Source organism: Carassius auratus, chromosome 36 (assembly GCF_003368295.1).
Source record: "Carassius auratus strain Wakin chromosome 36, ASM336829v1, whole genome shotgun sequence".
In the NCBI taxonomy this organism is placed as follows: domain Eukaryota; kingdom Metazoa; phylum Chordata; class Actinopteri; order Cypriniformes; family Cyprinidae; genus Carassius; species Carassius auratus.
The window spans coordinates 12513020-12536207 of NC_039278.1; the positions used below are offsets into that span (position 1 = coordinate 12513020).

At 35.4% G+C, this 23188-nt stretch overlaps 1 protein-coding gene across 2 annotated transcripts; it reads left to right on the forward strand.

Moving 5' to 3' along the window:
- Positions 1-533: 533 nt before the first annotated feature.
- Positions 534-21716, forward strand: LOC113055278 (protein kinase C delta type-like). Of its 2 annotated transcripts, none has more exons than XM_026221454.1 (16): positions 534-687; positions 11148-11273; positions 11414-11680; positions 12899-13064; positions 13900-13931; positions 14223-14308; positions 15196-15325; positions 15450-15550; positions 15736-15823; positions 16457-16587; positions 16668-16841; positions 17617-17708; positions 17836-17898; positions 18730-19057; positions 19177-19305; positions 20657-21716. In XM_026221454.1, exons 2-16 carry the CDS (start codon positions 11165-11167, stop codon positions 20813-20815), a joined length of 2055 nt encoding a protein of 684 aa, XP_026077239.1. In that variant the 5' UTR covers positions 534-687; positions 11148-11164; the 3' UTR covers positions 20816-21716. The 2 variants fall into 2 exon arrangements, with proteins under 2 accessions (XP_026077239.1, XP_026077241.1); XM_026221456.1 differs by having other exon boundaries at positions 538-687; positions 11151-11273.
- Positions 21717-23188: the final 1472 nt, after the last annotated feature.

Genomic DNA, 23188 nt, shown 5'->3' on the forward strand with positions numbered 1-23188 from the left:
TTGAAGGGGTGGGGCAGTCTGTGAGTCAGCATCATGTGACTGCTGCTTCTTTGTGTATGTGTGTGTGTGTGTGTGTTTTGCCCATGCCTACTCCTTGTGTAGGTGTGGGGCGGGACCGAAAGGAGTTCCCAAAGACAAGGTTTCCTTCAGGATTCTCTTGCCTTCAGGTCAGCTTCCAAGAAGTAATCCATAAACCATTCATAATACATCTATTTGTATTTAGGACTTTGATTGTGCACATCTGATAAATATTTAACTATATGACATATATAGCTCTCAAAGACATGTCTCAGGCTTTGAAAACTAAAAGCCTTATGCATTAAACAACTGATAACTAGTGAATTTTGAATATATTTACTTATAAAGTGATCTGCCGTTTTGAACATAGATAGATAGATAGATAGATAGATAGATAGATAGATAGATAGATAGATAGATAGATAGATAGATAGATAGATGTGTAGATGTGATAGATAGAGTGTATAGAACCCTCTCTCTCTCTTTCTCTTTCTCTCTCTCTCTCTACCTGCCTGACGTCCCTCCTCCAGTATTGTCAAACCCCAGACACAGACACAATGAGCGGCTAAATACTTCCTCAAACACGCCGCGCCGTTCATTCTGCTCTCCACTCGCACAGCAACAGTGAGAACACGACGAATTACTGAAACCTCTCGGACTTTAAAGTTGGTAAGTTATGTGTTTGCAACTTTTTACTTTTAGTGCGCTTTGTGGGTGCTTATAAATACGCCCACCGAGAGCTTAGAAATGACATACAATGTATAACATGAAACGTCCACGTTGTCTGGCAGCAACCAATGGATTTCGTCTCATTTTCGATGTTTGTCTATCGGTGGCCGCGAGCATCCAGCGTCACATATCCAACAAATCCATAGCTTGTTCGGTGGAGACATTTCTAGACATTTGCTAACGAGAGATTAGCGACGGGCTTTTTTGAACAGGAAGTCGTTTAAATGTTTAATATCGTGTGTTCCCAAACATTCAAGCTCTGGAGAGGAAAAGAAACTTGATAAATAGTTTTTTTTTATTCGACTTCAGTTGCGCTGTCCAGATACGCGGAAGCAGCAGCTGTACTTTTCAACAGTGTTTCATAGAATGCGCTGCCATAGTTATGTAAACATATAGAGAGGGACTGTATACTGTCAAATGAACGCCGTTTAAACATGTTACGTACAGTAAAGTGTTGGCCTACTGTACGGTCTTGTTTTTCAAGTTCTTTGAGATGGAGATAGAGATAGAAACTAACTAGTCTTAACGACAATATATTATTCGCCTGACACGATAGGAAAAGTAATGGATAAAATAAACTGCTTCCTTAGTTACCGCTATGGCCAACGCGTTATTCACTGGCGTTTTAGAGGCTAGAGGTAAAATATTTTTTTGTCTACAGGGAGATCAGGCTCTCCTACACTAGTCAAACGCATTGGTAATAGCTTTAAGTAATTTTTCTAAATCAGGATTATCTGTTTTTTTCGAAAGCATTATCTGCCACCACAAAATGAGCGTTGTAGACTATTATCTCTGACAATATTTACCAAAGCATTCAGTATGACAGCTGTTCCTGCACAATCTGTACATCCACCCTTGAAAACAAACAGAACATGGGGGATATCTGTAGGCCTCGACGTTTGAGGTTTGTAGCCGAGTGGTGGTAATGGTTTGTCATGCTATTTATTTTATTTTTTTTTACAAAATGTATTTAAAAAATTTAATATTTGCATTAAAGGATTAGTTCACTTCCAGAATGAAAATGTCCTGATAATTTACTCATCCCTATGTTATCCATTTCTTCAGTTGTAAAGAAATGAAGGTTTTTGGGGAAAACATTCCCGAAAAGGCCCCGATTCATAAAGAATCTTAATGCAAAAAGTAGCTCCTAGTGACAAAATTCTAAGAAAATTCTTAGAAATGTGGGCGTTTACTCTTAAAATTAAAGAAAAAATCCTAGTAAAGAAAAAAGTAATTCAGAAAGCATCTTAACCCTTAAAAGAGGTCTTAAGGTCAAACTTGTTATTAGCACAGACAAGGACTTTTAAGAGGCTTAAGAGTTTCTTTAGCAGAGGAGAAAATGGCAGAAAGAAGAAGAGGCAGAAGAAATGTGTTGCAAACAATGGATGACAGGGAGTTAATTAGATGCTATAGATTAGATAGTGTCTATCACATTTTCTAACTGTTTTTAAATTCATTTTAAGTAAATGTTTTAATCATTTTAAAAGTTTTAAAATTGCTTGTTTTATTTTTGTTATTATTTTTCTTCATGATTATTTTACTTTCTTTTATGTAAAGCACTTTGCATTACCATTGTGTACGAAATGTGCTATATAAATAAACTTGCCTTGCCTTGCCTTGTCTTGCCTAGATTGTGCAGCGATCACGTTTGTGACTGATCTTATTAGAGATGTGCTAACATCTCCGACACAGCGCAGAAATGCCATAGCGGCCGAAATGAAAGTAATCACTACATTACGATACTTGGCAACTGGGAAAATGCAACAATGCAATATGATGACTTGGGTCTGTCACAACCTTCTGTAAGCAGAGTGATCACACAAACAATTACAGCACTTTCAGAACATCTTAATGTGTCGCAGTTCATTTCGTTTCCACTGGACATTCCCTCAAAAAACTGCGTGTGTGTGTAAGAAAGAGAGAGAGAGAGAGAGAGAGAGCGGTCAAATAGGAAAAATCACGCATGTAAATTCAAAGTGAGAATTAGAATAGACCCTATACTTAAAATCACTCTTTTTTTCCTTCTTGGACAACCAACCAATCACAGTCTTCAAAAGATTGTGTCATACATAGCAACGGGGTCAACCCTGCCTCCTCACTAAGATGAAAGTTTTTGTCTTTTCCTTACTCAGAGTTGTTCTCAGATCGATCCCGAATCGCTCTTAAGCCAAGACTCCTACGTAAAAGTTTTTAAGATAAATTAGGAGTTTTCTGAGAGGATTCTTAGATTCTTTATGAGTACGGGCCCAGGAGTTTTCTCTATATAATGGACTTCAATGGGAACCAATGGGAAGGTCCAAATTGCATTTCAGTGTGGCTTCAAAGAGCTCTACACGATCCCATGCGAGGAATAAGTGTCTTATATAGCGAAACGATTGGTCATTTTCTTAAAAAAATTAAAATGTATTTACTTTTTAACTACTCGACTTCACGCATTACGTAATCATATTGGAAAGCTCACACATGATGTAGGCGGAACCACTGATCCAGCGTTTACAAAACTAACATGCAAAAAAGTCAAATGCCCTTTACAAAACAAGTTAAAACAACGATGTCAGATGATTGGGAAGTTGGAGGAGAAAATGAGATGGAGTTTTTCGCCCCTACCCTAACTTTTTGGACCGGAGTACACAGATGAAGAGCTAACCAGTGTTACCTTTTTAAAATGATAACATCATGCGTTCATTTGCGGATGCGCATTGCGGAGCTAGTGCAAGATGCACATTTGTGGTTAAAAACTATATACATTTTTATTTGATATTTTTAGAAAATGACTGATCGTTTCACCAGACAAGACCCTTATTCCTTGGCTGGGATCGTGTAGAGCCCTTTGAAGCTGCACTGAAATGCAATTTGGCTTTTCAACCCATTGGTTCCCATTAAAGTCCATTTTATGGAGAAATATTCTGGAATGTTTTCCTCAAATACCTTGATTTCTTTCTGACTGAAGAAAGAAAGACATGATTTACTCATTCCCACATCTTGGATGACACGAGAATGTGTAAATTAAGTGGTCGTAAAAAAAAATTGTCACACTCATGGTCTTCGGTCAAAAATTAAGAATTCAGTACATTTGTATGTGTACAATCTACAAATACCCCTAAATGCAGATAAAATTGCACAGCAATGAAGGGGTGAAACTAAATCATCTAGAGTGCCAAATCAACACACCGACTCACACATGTGGACACACTTGTACACACACATACACACCTATAAACTCATGTGATTGTAACACTACAACTTTGTAAAATAAGATGAATAATTTGACTAAAATTCAGTAAAAATGACTTAATATACATTTAAATCCACAACCTAATAAAAGTAAACAATTATGTATAAAAACAACTAGGGAATTCACAAGCCTCTCTATAGAGTCCTATGCGGAAATCTGGTGGTAACACAATGAAATTACAGCTTACAGTTTTTTTGCTCTCATCAGGTGATATTCTGCCTTCAAAATAGGATTTTAAAGGCCTAATCTCTATTTTGATCTGAAATTCTGCATTAATTTAAAAATAATTTGAAAAAAATAGAAAATATATATATATATATATATATATATTTTTTACTATTTTCAATGGGAAAAATGTATCATAATTATTGCATAAATATTAATTAGTACCATGAAATTCTTTCAAAATACAAAAGAAAAAAATATTATTGACTAAAAATATATTAGGTTGATTTTACTGAAGAAAATAAATAGTGACATTTCAGGTTTCGGGTCACTTTTGTCCGTGAAGACCATGAGTGTGACTCTCAAATGAGGAGCGCACAAAGTTAAGTATACTCAGTATGCAAGTAACATTTGCAAGCAGTTGAGTACTTCTGCACTTCTCTTCTCTATTTTTTTTAGCTATTTCATTCTTTCATTTAGGCATGCACCAGAGTTGACAGAGACAACAATTATTGTTTTTTTTATTATGGCCAAAAACTGGTATGATGGCGATATTAAACTAGCTTTATTAGTTTTTGTGTCTGGTGTTGACACAGCTGTAGGTTGTTTATGGTTGCCAAGGAATACCATAACTTGGTGCATTAATATAGAATTCAACTAATGTGAACTATTTTAAAATATGATGCATCCATTCATATTTATAGTTTTGTTTTTACGTGAAGTTTTGTGAAGTGCTTTTTACACTATACTTAAGGTTAATCTGTTATTAATGCCCATACAATTTGTTTTGCATTCATCAAACTGCAAATATGAAAAAAAGAGAAAGTTGAAGAGTAAGAAGAGGAATGCCCTTTCGTTTAAAATTTATGTAAAACATTTTTGTATATAAAGTTTGGACTGCATATAAAACATTGTGAACCAGTGTTTTCAAAAGCAACTTCAGACCAGTACAGATAATAATAAATAAAAAAAATCCCATGTCAATATTGATCATTAAAAATAGTCAGCCAATTCTGGTACAGTCAGAGATATATTGTGCATCCCTACATGAAATGCATTTAAACTGAGCTTCTCTTTTTTGACTGGCTACACTGCATTGCACCATTTTCTTACCAACCACAGACCTAATTGTTTTTAATCTTTCCTTTTCAAGCACAAAGCACACAAGCCACCATATTGCACCATTTGATTCTTTCCTCTTTCACACATTCTCACTGGGTGTTTTGTTCTTGACATTAACCAGAGACAGCAATAGTTTGTCTCTTTTGTTTCATTGTATAATGAATGATTGTATGTCATCAGTCTCTACTGTATGTCCACTACCTGTACAGTGAACCGAATCAACACATTGTTCTCAGCCGGAAGGCACATGTTAGTAAAGGTCTTAATCAACAACATGCACCTCCTCTAAATTATTTATCTACCAAACTTCAGGGGAGAAGAAAGTAGCGACGATGGTGCACCCGTCACAATGTCTGTCAACATCAGTGTTGTTTCCGTAAACACACAAACACCATTAGATGTGTTCAAATCTATCATCAGCTTTGTTTAGAGTTTTTTCCATTATAGTGCCACTGGCAAACACAAATACTGCACAAAATTGTTTTGTAAAGAGTGCAACACCTGACAGTATTGTTTGTGTTTTGTACATTTTGCATGTCATTACTCATTTTGTCTTGTATCATTTTTTGAACGCGCAGCAACAGCGAAGATCTGTTGCATACTTTTATGGTAGTGCACACACAGGCCGCTCTCTGTTGATCTTGGATTAATAAAGCCTTTGTGAAGTGTGCGCAAGGCAGAAATGAACACCACTCTTATTGCACAGACAGACACAGCTCTGCTTCACCTTTAGGTCAACATACCAACATACAGACAAGTATTTGTGCCCAATATTTTTGTCGGGAACACTGCCGTGAGCGGATTTGAGTCCTAATATCACACACACACAGATTTGGTAGCACAGTAAGCAGTCACACAGTAAGCCCTGTTTCAGAGAGGAATTGGCTTTTCCACAGTAACCTTGACCAACCATTGTGTGCTTTTGTGTGTGTGTGTGTGTGTGTGTGTGTGTTATAGGCGAGAGCAAGAGGAAGACAAGCATAGGGTCTCTTGTTTCTTAGCCTAAGGGAAGAGCGGGATGAGAAATCAATGATACACTAAAACTAATGTCACATGGCACTCAGCACCCATCTGACCTTGAAGCCACTGATCTCTTGCTCTACATGTTACTCTCTCGTTCTCTGTCACTCTTCACACAAATGCTTCGTTGATGCATGTTATTTTAACCCAGTAGCCCTATGACATCTGTAGAGAAGAAATGGTTTTGCGTGGTGTTATGCAACAGACACACAATGACATTTGTTTTCTTGTGTTCACTGATCGGTAACTGATTAGACTCTCCTCCAGACATTTACATTTCATTCTAGATCTTGTGCGCTAAAACGAGGAATGCAAATTTGTATTTGTATTTGCTCAAAAGACTAGTTTTTCCAGTTTTAACATGACAAACAGTGCCCTAGATTTTCACTTAATGAAAATGAACACTATTTTTATTTTGTTTATTTTAATTTTTTTATGAATGTTCCTTGTTTTATTGTGGATGATTTGTCTTAAATCAAGGTAACACAATCTTTCTCTGAAGTATCATTCCACTGATGTTAATGATTTTATCCAATAGCAAAAAAAACAAAAACAAAAAACACTTGCATTCAGGTCTGGCTCCATTCTGGTATGTAAGATTTACTTTTCACATTCTAACACTGATTAGATGGATACGATAAAGAGATGTCCATTTACTTGCTGAATGTGAAGTTTTGTTTTTTACTTTGGCATCAGAAGGGGATTTTGGGAACCCAGGGTATTATTTTTGCTTCATGTTAGCAAAGTAGAAAAAGCATTATGGTTCCTTAAACTCTGACTATGAACTCTGTTTGTGTATAATTTGTGTAAAATTCCATGAATGCGTATGCTTTCCCATGTGTGATTACAGTGAAATGCTACCGCACCATCCGGAGTAACAGGTTTCCTGGTTTTCTCTGAATCATGGCTGTCCTCTTATAAATTTACAGGTTCTATGCACCATATTCTTTTTAAACTTTCTCAGCACTAAACCCCTGCATCACCAGTCTCATTTTCTGGCCTAACCTGTTTATTTGTTTTGTTCTTTTCTTAAAGTGACCGTCTACCCTTTCACATGCATATTATGTAGGCGAGTTGCAGTAGATCCACTGCAAGATCTTTCATTACTATGGAGACCAGTAATGAAAGATCTTGCAGTGCAAAGCAGTTTCTAATTCTACAACAGTGTCTTTTTTTTTTTTTGAATAAAACTTATGATTATCTATCATAAGTACACACAGCATTCTTTAGAATATAATATATAGATGTCTTTAAACCTTTGTTATTTAAAATAATTCAACTGCTTTTTACACACTATAATAAAAACAACCAATTTAAGTCAGAATGAGTCTTTCTTACCAACAAATCTTCCAGTGATCTAAGATATAAGTTATATCTTACTTTAATGCTACGTTTATACTTCAGTTTTTATAATGAGATCTGAAATCTGAAATATATGTGCATGTTCCAGCCCAGTATTGAGCGAGAACAGTTCGGAGACTGTGTAGGAAGTTCAGAAAAAAGGCGAGTGGAGCAGCTTTCTGGTGCAGGATAGTGAACAGAGTGAGTCTTTTGTACAAGGCTGGCACTACGCACTGTAATTCTCACCAATTACAAACACCAGCACACAGAGAGAGGTCTCCAGAACACAGCCTGTGTGAGCTGAGACTAATATCACACAGAAATAAAACCAGTGAAAGGGAGAAAACAATAGCTGGGGAAAATGTACATAATTCATGTTTTCAGTCAATATGGATTTTTAAGCCGTGAAATCAGTGAATGATAAAACTCATGCAAGTGAAATCAGTTAATGTGCTTTTAGTATGGTAGTTGAAAGCCCAATACCTTTGTCTCAATGAATACATAAACGTGAAGTTGTATAAGTTTAATGTGTGTGAGAGAAATAAATCAAAAATATAAGTGTAACTTTGGATTAATATGTATTTTCATTCATTCATTCTCCTAGTCTGCTATTGGTTGAGCAAACAGAAAGTCCCGTTCTAAAACTATGCCACTGGTTGAACCAGTGTTATTGGCTTTGTTTTGATTTAGCATGTTGGCTAACTTGAGTACAATTTTGATACGTGTCCAAAAATGAATTTCCTTTTCATAGTGTACATATTATAAAACAGATTTTTTTTAAAGTGTATTAGAACATAAATAAGCAATAATAAAGTGGAGCTCCTTTATTGTTCAATTTTGTCCATGAATTAGTAGGCTACACCAAACATCACCTAAAACAAGGGAACAAATAAATAAAGTGTGACCAAAAAGTGCCTTAAGTGTTAGTGAGGATCTGTCTGTTCCTCATTCTTCTACCTTAATCACAGGCATTTATGTAAACCCTATTTCTTTTGTTTACCACAGAAACATAGCTGTTACCAGTTTTAACATCATAAATGTAGTGCCATACACACATTACCACATGTCTACATAGGCATACCAGAGAGATGTGTATTAATTAAGCAGCAACCGGTCTGGGTGTGAGGGAGGTGACCTCTCTTGAAAGATTAATGGGGCGTAGAGGGAACTGAAGCTACTGGAAAGACACACACACACACACACACACACACACACACACTGTCTGTTGAGATACATACACTTATTCCTTTCATATTATAATTTCATGACTTAAAGCAAACTTAAAGCATGATTTGCAGATGGAGTGATGAATGCACTAGCCTACATTAGTAAGGCTGTCAGTCATAGTTGAATAGCTTTAACAGTCTGCATTTTTAGTAAGCACATTGAACTTCCAGTATGCTGCTCAATGCTTTCTTTCTTTCCTCCCCCTTTACTTTTCCCTCATTTTCTCTCCATCCCCTCCCTTGCTGCATGGGCTAATTTTTTCCACTCTCTCCAGGGACACATTTTTTTCTGTAGTCATATGCATTTGAGTCTAAGAGGTTTATGTTTGACTGAGTAAATGTTTCATTAGTTGATATTAATGCTTTTTTGTCATATTATGTGTGTGTAGTCCCAGAATATTCTGAAAGTTTCTCTCTCTCTATTATAGATGTACATGTTTGAATATACAAAATAATATAGTGAATTGAATAGACGTGTGGAATAGAGAAGATAAAACAAATGTATCGCCAGATTGTTTTTCCCTTTGTATTTTAAACTGGTTCTAATTATCTCAGTTTACCATTTTATGATGATATAATTCATGTATTCATGTATTATATATTATTTCATTTGTGGAGCAAGGCTCTGTCACAACATTTAGCAGTGATCTAAATCTACTCTGTATCAGTATTTAATACTGTGTTTTAAACCGATTTAGTTCAAAACCATTTTTAGGACATTTTAAGGCATTCGGTTTCTAAGCTTTGGAACAACAAGTGTTTGAGAGCATGATATTGTAACTATAGGTTTTCCCAATGAAACCTTCTGTATTTTGGGTTGAGGCTTAATGTATTCTTTATTGAATTGCTCTTATATAATGTGCTCTGTCATTCTGGGATGTTACATACACAGACTTAGTTTCTGATTGCCTGCTCTACTGATGTAAACAAGTTATTATCAATAATCTGAGTGGTTTAAACACTTTTTTCAGTTTTAAAGCACTAATATGGAGCTATAGCAAAAATATTCCATTTGTACATTAATTTCCCTGAGAAGTATGAACACTGTGGTTCTTTGTGGTGCTTTCAAATGTTGATCTGTCTGTTTGAGCATTGCCCGACAACAGAAACCCGGATTCAGCCAATGGTTTGAGTTTGGGGCAGAGCTATTTGTTTGTCTGACCAATGACAGATGAGTGGGTCAGGAAACCTGTTTGATAACAAACTATAAGTACAAGTTTAAAAGTTTGTCTCAGCTAATAGCTTTCCTTTAATTAATATTGTGACAGATTCACTGTATGCAAACAGTTTGTTTTTCATTTACTTCATTTTCCGTTGTGTTCAGTGTGTGTGCAGTGTGTATCTGAACTCTAAATCCCAGCGGTTAAACTGTGAAACCAAGTAAAGATTTGCAACTGGCCAGTTGTGCCCCAGAATCCTGTCAAAGGTCTGGGAGCTATTGTGTTTGCACGGCAGTAATTCCAGCAGGAATCTGGTTCTACCTGAGGAGTGGAATTGGAAAATGACGTGCCTATGAAAAATAACACATTATTTCGCTTCTACTCTACCATTGTGCCTAATAGAAAAAATGAAATTAGCTGGTCAGCAGCAGTGAAAGTGATGTAAGCAGAACCATCAAAAAAGAGTAGATTTCACACAGTCTTGCAAGTGTTGGCTTTTCACAACAGGAAGTTGAAGCAATAATCTTGAGAGTTTTATGAACCGTTCTTAAAAAATAATGTAAAACATACCATTCAGCTTCGCCATCACAGAAAATAAATTACATATGTCATTTTAGATTTTATTAATATTTCACAATATTACTGTTCTTACTATATTTGTGGTCAAATAAATGCACCCTTGTTGAGCATAAGAGACTATTTTCAAAAATGTAACTTTTTTGAGGTTTTGTGTAAAGTCCAAAATATTCAGTCATTTGAGTCCAGTAAATGTCTGTTTTTATTTATTTATTTTATTTTTGATATTTGCATTACAAATTATATTCTCAGCATTTCAACATGATAAAATATGCATACATTTCATAATTTCTCCACTGTATATTTTAGATAGTATGAACTGTTCACTCCGTATAGCCCACATCCCTTTCATTCTCACAGATCTCTACATCACATTTTGCTCATCTTTTAAAAAATACTGCATTATATTTCTCTGCCTATCACTGAGTATCTCTTTTATCAAAGCAAGTGATGTTCCTGCTATTTATGAAATAACAAACATTTTCTCTGATAGAGAGATGTTTGCCGACCTCCAGAAACCCATGAACTTCATCCATTTTTTCTTTTGTATGTTAGCAGAGTGATCTTTCACCATGGCTCCGTTCCTGCGGATTGCCTTCAATGAGTTTCAACTGGGAGACCTTCCCCCTATGACAGAGCAACCGTTCTGTGCCATCAAGATGAAGGAATCACTCAGCACAGGTCAGTGAGGCTTTTAAACCGAGCGTAATGCTTGCTGCAAGGTAAAGTTCAGTGCAATGCCGTAGAATTCGGCTTAAACAGGGAAACTTAGAATTGTATTAAAATATCATTAGCATTTATTCCTCTCTTTGTCCACCCAGAGCGGGGGAAGACACTGGTCCAGAGGAAGCCCACTATGTACCCTGCATGGAAATCCCCATTTGACGCACACATCTATGAGGGCCGTGTCATACAGGTGGTCCTGATGAAAACGGCAGAGGAGGCTTTGTCAGAGGCCACAGTTGGCGTCTCTGTCATTGCAGAGCGCTGCAAAATAGGAAACGGTCGTGCCGAGTTTTGGGTCGACCTGCAGCCTTCTGGGAAGGTGATGATGTCTGTCCAGTTCTTCGTAGAGGATACAGACCTAGGTGGGTACATGTAAGCATATACTGTACCCTTCAAAAGTATTTTGGGGTTAGTTTAAGGTTTTTGAAAGAAGTCTCATTCGAAGTTTATTTGATCAAAAACACAGTAAAAACTATATTTTTAAATATTATTACAACTTTAAAATAACTGTTTTGAGAAATAAATAACTGTCCTGTATTGAGACACTTCAGCGGCCATTATTCCAGGCTTCAGCATCAAATAATCCTTCATAAATAATATCAAATATAAATCTTTTACATATTTATAACTATGTTTACAGTCACTTTCAGTCAATTGAATGGATCCTTGCTGATTAAAATTAATTAATTTATTTCTACATATTTATTATTTTCTTAATGAACATAAACTATAGAAAAGTAGTAACGGTGGTATTTTTCTCAAACCTTTTTTAGATGACTAGATGAATAGAGAACTTTTATTGAATCAAATTCTGCCCTGATTAACAAAAAGTAATATTTTTAAAACATTCATTTAAACCTATGGAAGGCCTGTTTCTATAAGCAACGTTTACTCTCTGCTCCGCTTTGTTCCACTCTGGTTTTCTCCTGTTTCTTTAAATTCAGTTTTCTCTTTTTTTCCATTATCTAACCACCCTCAGATAGCAGCTTAGTCCTGTCAGCTGGTATCTGTCCTGTCTTTGCTTACTCATGCATCTTACTCATATTTTCATGCTGGTCCTCTTTCTGGCATCTGATTAAAAAAAAATTTCATATTACAGCAAATTTGCTTTTTGTGTTTCACTGTGTACTACCAGTTTACTGTACTTCAACTGTACTAATAAACGAATGTTTATTGTCAAGACTTATCTTTGAACTCAACAATAACTGGACTCAAATATTGTGACACTCCGTGGTAACGAACAGAGGAAAAACACATCAATCTCAGCCCGTGAGAGTTTTGTTTAGTTTTGATCCTTCTCTAACTCTTGGCAGCAAATGAGTTGATAGTGATCTATAAAGATGCTGATGGAACCGTAAACAGAAAAGTCATTATGCACCGCATAAAGTCAATGTTTAGGCATAAGGTACTAATAAATATCCCATTTAGGCATATTTAGTCCAGCAATTAAAAATCTGACAATATTGAATTTTGGGTGAAGTATCATATAGCAATGCGATTTAATATTAATGTGCAAGGAAAGTTAATGACTAGAAATAAACTGTCTATTTCAAATGACCCTGTCTTGACCTACTTCACAGATTCAAAGTCCTCAGTGACTGGGAAAGAGGACGACGGCGTCCTCACAATAAACAGAAGGAGAGGAGCCATCAAACAGGCCAAAGTTCACTTTATCAAGAACCATGAGTTCACAGCCACCTTCTTCAAACAGCCAACTTTCTGCTCGGTCTGCAGGGAGTTTGTGTGGTTAGTATAAAAATAAATGAATTAAAGAAAACATATGGAAGGAAATACGGAGACACTTTTTTGCACAGTGATCTCCTCATGTCTAATAGCTTGTGTGCATGGTAACAGTAAAAACTCCCATTTCAAAAGCAGATGTTGTCTTTAGAAGAATTTAAAATTTTTGGGGGGTTGTGGGTGGTTACCAGGGCTTTGCTAGTCATTTTGGGGCGATTCTAGATCAGAAGAGCCCACGTCTCATTATATTATATATGACATAATTGAGTGGTCCCTAGATATGACTTGCACATATGTTTCTTGCACATCTTTCACATTTAAAAAAAAAACACAATTAAAAAATGATGTGTTTTTTAGAGGTATCATTTCCATAGCAAAACAATACAGGAAAAGTTAGAATGCCTAATACTCATCACCATCAGAAATTATTCAAAATTACATCTCACGAAGGTTTAACTTAAAGCAATTTTAAGCAGCCAGAAGAGCATGGCAGCAATAATCTTAGTGTGTGTGTGTGTGTGTGTGTGTGTGTGTGTGTGTGTGTGGGTGTGATTGTAAGTCGTAGTATTGGATAGCATCTGTGTTTGTGCGCACAAGAGCACTCGGACTTTCCTCTGATATTTCAGCCGTCTCTTTCCTGTTCAGTGTGAGACAGCTTGTTATGCCTTAGTGCTTTGTTCACGCTGTGTACAGTATATAAATGTATATATATTGGAGAGAGTCATTGCTCCAGATTCTCCCTAATAAGAGTTTTAAATGTATGCCATTTGTGTACTAACAGTCCTTTATCACCCGCTGTGTATAAATATCAATACTCCAACACACTCTTTTTGCATTCCAGGGGTCTCAACAAGCAGGGCTACAAATGTAGGCGTAAGTATCTTCACAGCTTTTGTAGTCACTCGCATTTGGTTCTCAGTAAGGACCACACATTATACATGTTAGTATATTTGTTCCTTGAACAACAGATTAGTAATTTAATGTTACATTTTGACCTGTTTTTTTACTATGTGGCATATAAATGATCCTCCTATGGAATTAACATAATGGACTCTTTTTGAAATCTGTATATTTTCTGTTTATTTACTATTAAATTAATAAATTAATTACTATTAAAGGTAATTTGCACACGTTAAACCTCACTGCCCTCTTGCTCTTTTCCAGAATGCAATGCAGCCATTCACAAGAAGTGCATTGATAAGATAATTGGGAGATGCACAGGAACAGCAACCAACAGTCGAGATACAGTGGTAAGCATTAGTGTTCTGACACAGAAGCACACTTGATCAGCAAGGGGTCCGTGACCATGAGAGGGTCCAGTGCAGTCCCGTCGAGAGGCCCTTTATAGGATCTAAAACCAATTTTTTATAAAGAAACAAAACTTTTACTTTTATATTTATAATATTAGGTTATTTTAATTAATATACAGTATATTGTGTATATAATGTATCATGGTTTCCACAAAAATATTAAGACAATATCACAATAATAATATGAATTGATACATGAGCACCAAATCAGAATATAATATCAAAATCACAATAATTTCTGAAGTGACAATGAAGTTTAGAGTAATGGCTGCTGAAAAAGTCTATATATGTCCATATATGTCTGCATATATTGATGTAATATTTTGGAATATTGCTATTGTAAATAAGTATTATGACATATGATTATGTTATAATGACTTTGCACTCTAAATATCATAACACAGTTTTCTCTCTGATGCCAGCCTTAACTGTTTTGGACGTTAAAAAAGGACTTTTTGAAGAAAGAAACATTCACTTACAGTTCCAAAGGGCTGGTCCTTCTGTTTCCAATACCAATAGCAAACTGAGCAAGGATCAGAGTCTGTCAGTGATCAATAGAAGGCCAAGACACTGTAAAAGTAGAGCAGTCGAGTCAAAATACATCATGGTAACTAAACTAAACGCAGGCCATTTTAGCTTCTAACATCCAATGTCGATGATCAACATCTTGGCAATGGAGAGACTATCAAAATTGTTTAGCAGTACTTTGGTCGAGAGTCTCTGATGCGCAGTGGGCAGCGCTGCGGTCCATCAGGCTAGGAAGGACCTCTGTTTGAAAGTGCACCATAAAGCATTATGGTGCTGACGGTCTGTTTGTACATCTGCAGTTTCAGAAGGAGCGCTTCAAGATTGACATGCCACATCGCTTCAAGACCAATAACTACATGAGCCCGACCTTCTGTGACCACTGTGGGAGTCTGCTGTGGGGAATGGTCAAACAAGGCCTCAAGTGTGAAGGTAAGGATGATGTTTATTGATGATCGTCTTTCATCTGTTTTCCCTTTCTTTCTCAATGGCTTTTTGTTTCTTCTCGGTCTCTTTCTCCATTAATATTTAATGCAACTAAAGTCTCTCTGTTCAGAATGTTGTATGAACGTTCATCATAAATGCCAGACCAAAGTTGCCAACCTCTGTGGAATCAACCAGAAGCTCCTGGCCGAGGCTTTGACTCAAGTTAGCCTGGTAAGTGATTCAACCAATCAACCTTGGCTTTTTTTCAAGACATTTGAAGTAACAATTTGTTTTCATAAATCTAAAAGATGACATTATTTGGGGGTTTTCATGGGTTCATATCAAGCATTCTGCTGTTCTCTGCATCAGTATATAACAAAATCTAAAGTGCATACTGTTTCATTCATTGTGTTTAGAAATCTTCCACAAAGCGTCCAGATCCCCCTCTCTCGGAAATTGGAATCTATCAAGCCGTAGATAAAAACATGCCAGTGGACCCTAGTGGTGAGTCTGCAGTACTGCATATTTCCTGTTGCATTATTGCTTCCCTTAGCTTTGGCACTTTATATTAGTTTTGATTTTATTTGAAAGTAAATTGGCCCCAAACTGTTTCACACTTAAAACTTTCATAAATGCAATTTAATTAGATACAAAATATCAAACAAAGTGGCATCTGAAAAGAAATAGTTTTTCTCACCTGTGTCACTTTTGATCCATTTTTGCTGCTGGTGTTACTGCGAGTTTTATTGGCTGTATGAAATCACTTCCCCTCAAATTCACTTTTTGTGGCCTCTAACGAAAATATACAGAAAATAATCTTGTTTCAGTGCTATCTTTGAGATACTTGCGTAGTTTTTATGCATATTTTGAAAATAGTTTTCATTTTTATTTTGTTATTTTAGTGTTTTTTTATTTTATGTTTTCATTTCCATTTTTGTAATTTTGTGGTGTTTTGTCATTTTTTCTTTATATATATTGATGATGTTAAATCAAAATATTATTTTATTTCAATCAACAATTATTTTATTACAGATAAAAGAAATGTTTTAGTTTTATTTAGCTATTATAACCTTGTCTTGTGTTGATCAATGTATGAGAACTTGTGTATATTTGTATATTTGTGTTTATAAATATTAGCGGAGGGCTCTCAGTATGGAAAACTGTGGGACAGTAGGACCCCTGCCTCTCCCGGGACCACCATCACGTCCCGCGTCTCCATGAGCAACTTTGTGTTCCACAAGGTACTAGGCAAAGGCAGCTTTGGAAAGGTAAGAAACACACAGCAGACAGTTTTCTGCATTGTATTATAATGAAGTCCGCTTTTTAAGCAGTACCCATTTTCAATCAGGTGATGCTCGCTGAGCTCAAAGGAAGGGGAGAATATTTTGCTATAAAGGCCCTGAAGAAGGATGTGGTGCTTATGGACGATGACGTGGAGTGCACAATGGTGGAAAAAAGAGTGTTAGCATTAGCCTGGGAAAACCCTTTCCTCACACACCTCTACTGCACCTTTCAGTCGAAGGTGAGCGTGATTCCAAATAATAACGTTACACTTACACTGCCATTCAGCAACGACTGAATAAGATTAAGAAAATAAGATGTTTAATGTTACAAAAATTTCCATTTCAAATAAAAGCTCTTGTTTTCAACTTTCGAGTCATCAAAGAATAAAAAAAAAATATATAGTTATATATTTATTCCAAATATAGTTGAATGATATAGTTTGAATGATTATATAGAAGACTGCATTAAATATGTTAAATATTATATTTTTTATTCATTACTTTAGTGTTGCTAGAGTTGAAATGAATTTGAGTTATGAATATGGAATGTGGTTATGCAAAGGGAAATTTCTTCCTGTCAAATGACGCAAATTGTTGGATGGTTAGAGCAAAGCAAGTGCAGAAACAAAGCTTTGTTATCATTTCCATAATGTATGCTGAAAAACTCGTTTCCCCCGTTACACACGATAAGTTTCCATGACTGCCGGGATTCAATCAGCACGTCAGCTTGCTCGGCATGTGTGAGGGTCAGTGGGTTGGACATCAAACATTACGACAGGGACATGGAATGTTGTAAACACAAAATGGAAATGTATCGAAAGGAATAGCACTAAATACTATGTGAAATTGCCTTGCCTGCAGCTTTGATTTTCCTTGTTTGGCAGGCTCACAATAAATATCTAACCAAGATCATTTCTTTTAAAATGATATGCTGTGGTCATTCTTTCCAGTAAAATATATAGTCACAGTCCACAATCTCTCAATAATGACGATGATCTGTGTGTTTCTCAATAGGAGCACTTATTCTTTGTGATGGAGTATCTGAATGGAGGAGATCTGATGTTCCACATTCAGGATAAGGGCCGTTTTGATTTGTACAGAGCCACGTGAGTGACATCCGTTTTAAATAAATGATCTTAAAACTGTTAACCAATTGCTGTAGCATATCTATAACGTTTATCTTCCATAATCAAGAAATAAGGTTTTTTTGGTCAAAACTTCTTCCTGTCACAGGTTTTATGCTGCTGAAATCATCTGTGGACTACAGTACCTCCATTCTAAAGGAATTATATACAGGTAAATACATTGTATAATTGTGACCCTGAACCACAAAATCAGTCTGAAAAATAAATTGTATGGGTCAAAATTATAGATTATTCTTTTATACCAAAAATCATTAGGATAATAAATAAAGATTATGTTCCAAAAAGAGATTTTGTAAATTTCCTCCTATAAATATATTAAAACTTAATTTTTGATGATTAATATTCATCATGAACTTCATTTGGACAACTTTCTCAATTTTATGATTTATTTGCACTCTCAGATTCCAGATCTCGGACAAATTTTTATAAAAGTTACCCTTATGACTGGTTTTGTGGTCCAGAATAACAATTATATACATTATATAAGGTTCCTTTATGTCATTTTTTTCTCTCTAGCGTATTCTTTTTTGTGTGTGTGAAAGATTTTATATTTAATAGTTTTATTATTTCAATTAATCTTACTTTCTATTCATTAAGGAATCCAGAAAAACTTCATCACAATTTACAAAATACTATTAAGCAGCACAACTATTTTTTTACATTAATAATAATAAGAAATGTATCTTAAGCACCACATCAACACAATGGTTTATGACGGACCATGTGAATGAAGACTAGAATAATGACTGCTGAAAATTCAGTTTTGCCATCACAGGGTTAAATTATATTTTAAAATACATTTTATAACAATATATTATTATTATATTTTACAATATTACTGTTTTCATTTTTGTGTTCGTTTATAAATCATGTACAAGTAATTTAGCCATACAATGAAAATTACCAAACAAAAATGGGCCATAGAAGTCCATATGAATAACATTTCTCAGATGGACCTCATGCCTGTTTTCTGTCTAATCAGAGATTTAAAGCTGGACAATGTGATGCTGGACAGTTATGGACATATTAAGATTGCAGACTTTGGGATGTGCAAGGAGAACATGCTTGGAGAAAACAGAGCAACCACGTTCTGTGGCACACCCGATTATATAGCTCCTGAGATCCTGCTGGGACAGAAATACAGTTTCTCTGTGGACTGGTGGTCGTTCGGCGTGCTGCTCTTCGAGATGCTGATCGGCCAGTCGCCGTTCCAGGGCGATGATGAGGACGAGCTGTTCGAGTCGATCCGCATGGATGTACCTCACTACCCACGGTGGATTACCAAAGAGGCCAAAGACCTGCTGGAGAAAGTGAGTCTGACCCACTGGTGTATATTGAGGAACGGCGTCAGGACCGATGCTTTATGGATTCATTTATTGCAGGAAATATCTGTTGTCAATTGAAATCTGTGTCTTCTACATTTTCACAGTTATTTGAGCGAGATCCAACTCGACGGCTTGGTGTTGTGGGAAATATCCGAGGACATGCCTTCTTCAAGACAATCAATTGGCCTGCACTGGAGAAACGAGAGGTGTCACCCCCATTCAAGCCAAAAGTGGTACGGTTCTGATTTGAATGGATTTACTATTAAAAACGGCTTTCCTTAATATCTAGCTACATTAAAATAAAACGTAAATAATGGATGACAAATTGTAAACGCCTGCTTGTTTGAAATAGAAATAAATAAAAGCTTAATAGAAATAGAAAAAGATTACAAGCTTAAACTAAAATAATGAAAATAAATGCTAATTCAAAATATTAATATCTACTATAGTAGTATAGAAATAAGACTAAATTAACTCTGCTATGAGTGGTGTTAAGAGAGGTTTCACCTTCATGCATTCATCTTATAGTTGAATCTGATTCATTGCATCATTCAAAGTAATTCAATATGAAGGTAAATAATGAAAAGCGAGGTCTGTTTGTGTTTTATAGCTTATCGCTGTACTCTGAAATAAAAGGCAGTAGTAAAATATCTGTCATAAATGTTTGGCTCGTGTAGCGTTCATGGTTGAAAACTTGTGAAGAAGTTAATGACTAACCCATAACCTTTGCGCTCTAATGATGACGTTACAATAACAGGAAATGTCTTTTAAAGAGGCTGTATCATGAGCAATCAAATTTTCCTCACTCTGTTGAGATAAGAGTTGGATTTACGATGGAAAAAATACTGTAACTTTCAGAAATAAAAACCTCCTCTCCAGTCCATGTGAACAATTTATTCAGTCAGTTACTGACGTCAGACTGATGAATAGTATACTGTATGTCATCAGTGCCTATTTGGTATTCAGAAACTTGACCCGCCCTGTCATGGTATGGTCCTATTATTCCTGTTATTATTTCCTCATACTAATATTAGTATTCCTAAACTGCGGAAGAATTAATTATTATCGGCAGAATCACAACATTAGAAAAGGGTGTATGAATTAGTTTTTTAACAGGGTCCCTGATCATTTCACGTAGCTTCTGGAATCTTAACAGTTAGATATGTACAATGTACACTAATGATCAAAAGTTTGGGGTCACTAAGACTCAAAGGAAATTAGTGCTTTTATTTAGTATGCATGCATTAAATTGTTCAAAAGTGACAGGAAATACATTTATAATCTTACAACAAAAGAAAAACTGTTTTTTAAAGACCAAAATCAGCATATCAGAATGCTTTCTTGAAGATTTCTTTAAAAAATGTAAAGACTTTTAAAATGTAAAGAGCATTTTTAGTCCTACCAAGCTCTGTGTTAAGAGTTCTTAGTGTCTTTTGTTTATTCTGCTCATGTGAAAAAACACAACAGACACTGCAATCTTGCAGTTTGATCACCCACGTCACACCAGACAAAAAATGAAGTAGGATACAGTCTTGAAAGTGACTTCAAGATTATTTTCTGACATCTCTCTTCCTCAACTTGCAGAAATCCCCCAATGACTGCAGCAACTTTGACCGGGAGTTCCTCAGTGAGAAGCCCCGTCTCTCTCAAAGTGACAAGAACCTGATAGACTCTATGGATCAGTCTGCTTTTGCTGGTTTCTCTTTCATTAACCCCAAAATGGAGACCATTATGGAAAAATAAAACATTCCGACCTGGATAAATAAGACACTCTAAAGCTCCCTAACTCAAACCAGAAACAGTGTCCAGGAGCCAGGACTTCAACCAGTGTTACACTTGTTATACTGTCTGGATGGTCCAATAGATGATGCTGTATTTATGTCTTCTTTAATCAAATGATCAAAACTTCCAATCAAAAATTTATTTGATGATGTACTATATTTGTAATTGTAATATCCCTAACATATATATATCCCAAAGGAAATGGGACTGTATATTTTCGTCTGTTTAATATGCTGGGACTTTGCAATCTGATTGAATAGTGGCCTTCTTAACACTCTTGAATCCTTCTTGTTTGCCCTCATACAATGTTTCATTGTTAAACATAGAATCTCATACTAAGGTTTGATGTGGGATGATTTGGTGTTTATTTTATTTTTTATATAGCTATACTTTCTTGTTGATCTGAAATAAGTTTTACATTCTAATTTTGATCTTTAAGATGCTGATTTTGCCAGCATGAGCTGAGCATGCACAAAAATAGTATTTTTTTCCCCCACTATGGATCTATAAATAATGTAAGTCTTATGTAGGTAAACCTAAAACCTCTGCAATATGAAAACCGAGAAATATCAATGTCCTGCTAGACATATTGTTTATACATTGGGTTACTTTTATGGTACTGTAATAAGTAGTATATTGGTACAGCATGTTGGTGGGTGGAGGATATACATCTAAGCATGTGAGAGTATAAATATATGAACTATTATTTAATGTTGCTATTTTAATAAAATATGATACTGTATGTAATAATATATGTATATTGTTCTGAACTGTTGTTTTTACTGGAGGTAATAATGAGGCTTTTTGATTTTTACACTGAATTTACTCAGAACTCCACACCATTAAAGGTTTCTTCAACTTATTTTTTTTTTTACTTTATTGCCGTGTTTATTGCACCTTCATTCAACTAATCAAATCATACTTTCTACAAAAATGGCATACCTTTCTAATAAAATGAACAACCTTAAAAGTATATATGATAATATCCCAAATTAATCGAGGTTCAGAAACTTATTTTGATAACTTTGCTGAAGAGCTGACTGGAAGATGTTTGTTTAGTTTACTTTGTTTTGAACAATCATCATCGTCCGTCCATCACAGCCGCATAGACTCATTTTAAAGCATTGAAACGACTGCCATCTAGCGGATGTGAGTTTAACCTGCATGTTCAGCCTCGCTCGACCTGAAGATCCCGGAGCTTTTCAGCAAATTCAGCTCCGCCGTTAAAATGCGTGACTAAATGTTACTTTTGATGTTGAAGGGTTCAAAACAGTTATTGGTGTATTTTACACAGAGGTGCCAACTATATATCAAAGTGCTGACTGTCTTGATTTCATATGAGCATTTTTACATGGCGGGTGTAAACAGTCACATGACCAGAGCTGTTTAATTTCAGTTTGTCTCTTTGAAAGATTATGTGTGGGTCAAAGCTAGATAAAAGGATGGAAGCACGTGAACGTGGAGCATGTTAGTGTGCAGGTGTAACTATCATATATGATGCAAATAATATTCCATTAATAGTCTATTAATAGTAATAAAATGGCTAAAAATCAGGTACACAATGCATGTAAACATGTCAGTGGTCACATGTTTGATCAGTGGAAAGCCAGTTTTGAATAAAATACTGATTAATTCACGTCATAAAACTAGATTCAAAGGTAAAAACAAATGTGCATCTGTTATTTGATTATCAATTCCTTTTGCCACAGTTTCCTGACAGAAATAATAAAGTAGCCTATATGCTAATTTTTTTCTTTTCTTTCTGGTCTTAATCTGTATAGTTCCCAGTAATTGTGACCAGGAGTAAAACACATAATTTAATTTTAATTAACTTTACGACTTTCATTAACTTTTCTTTTTTTAATGCAGTTTGTTTTGGGTCATTCATAATTTCAAAATAAATAAATGCACCCACTTCTGAAAAAAGATGATTGAATAAGTAAAAGATAACTAGTTTACAAAAAAAAATTGCATCTGTTGCCAAAAGATTAGATAATAAGTGTGCAAACAAAGACTATCTAAAGGTTTTAATTAAAGTAAATTAGTAAAAAAACAATAATAATAATAATACTTTTAGTTTCTGTTTCGTTTTCCAATAAGCCCTGTATGGGATATATTATTTTGTCTGTACTTTATAACAAATGTAAATATATAATTCTTATTTCAAACCTTGCTTTGAAATGTTGACTAGAATTTGTTTAAAACAAACTTTCTGAATAAATCATTTAATCTTCATTATGCTATAGATGAATTAATCGTATATAAACTGTACATTCCGTGTCTCCACATGGAAGGATCCAGAAAGATTAATCACACAGAGGAACTGGCTGCTCA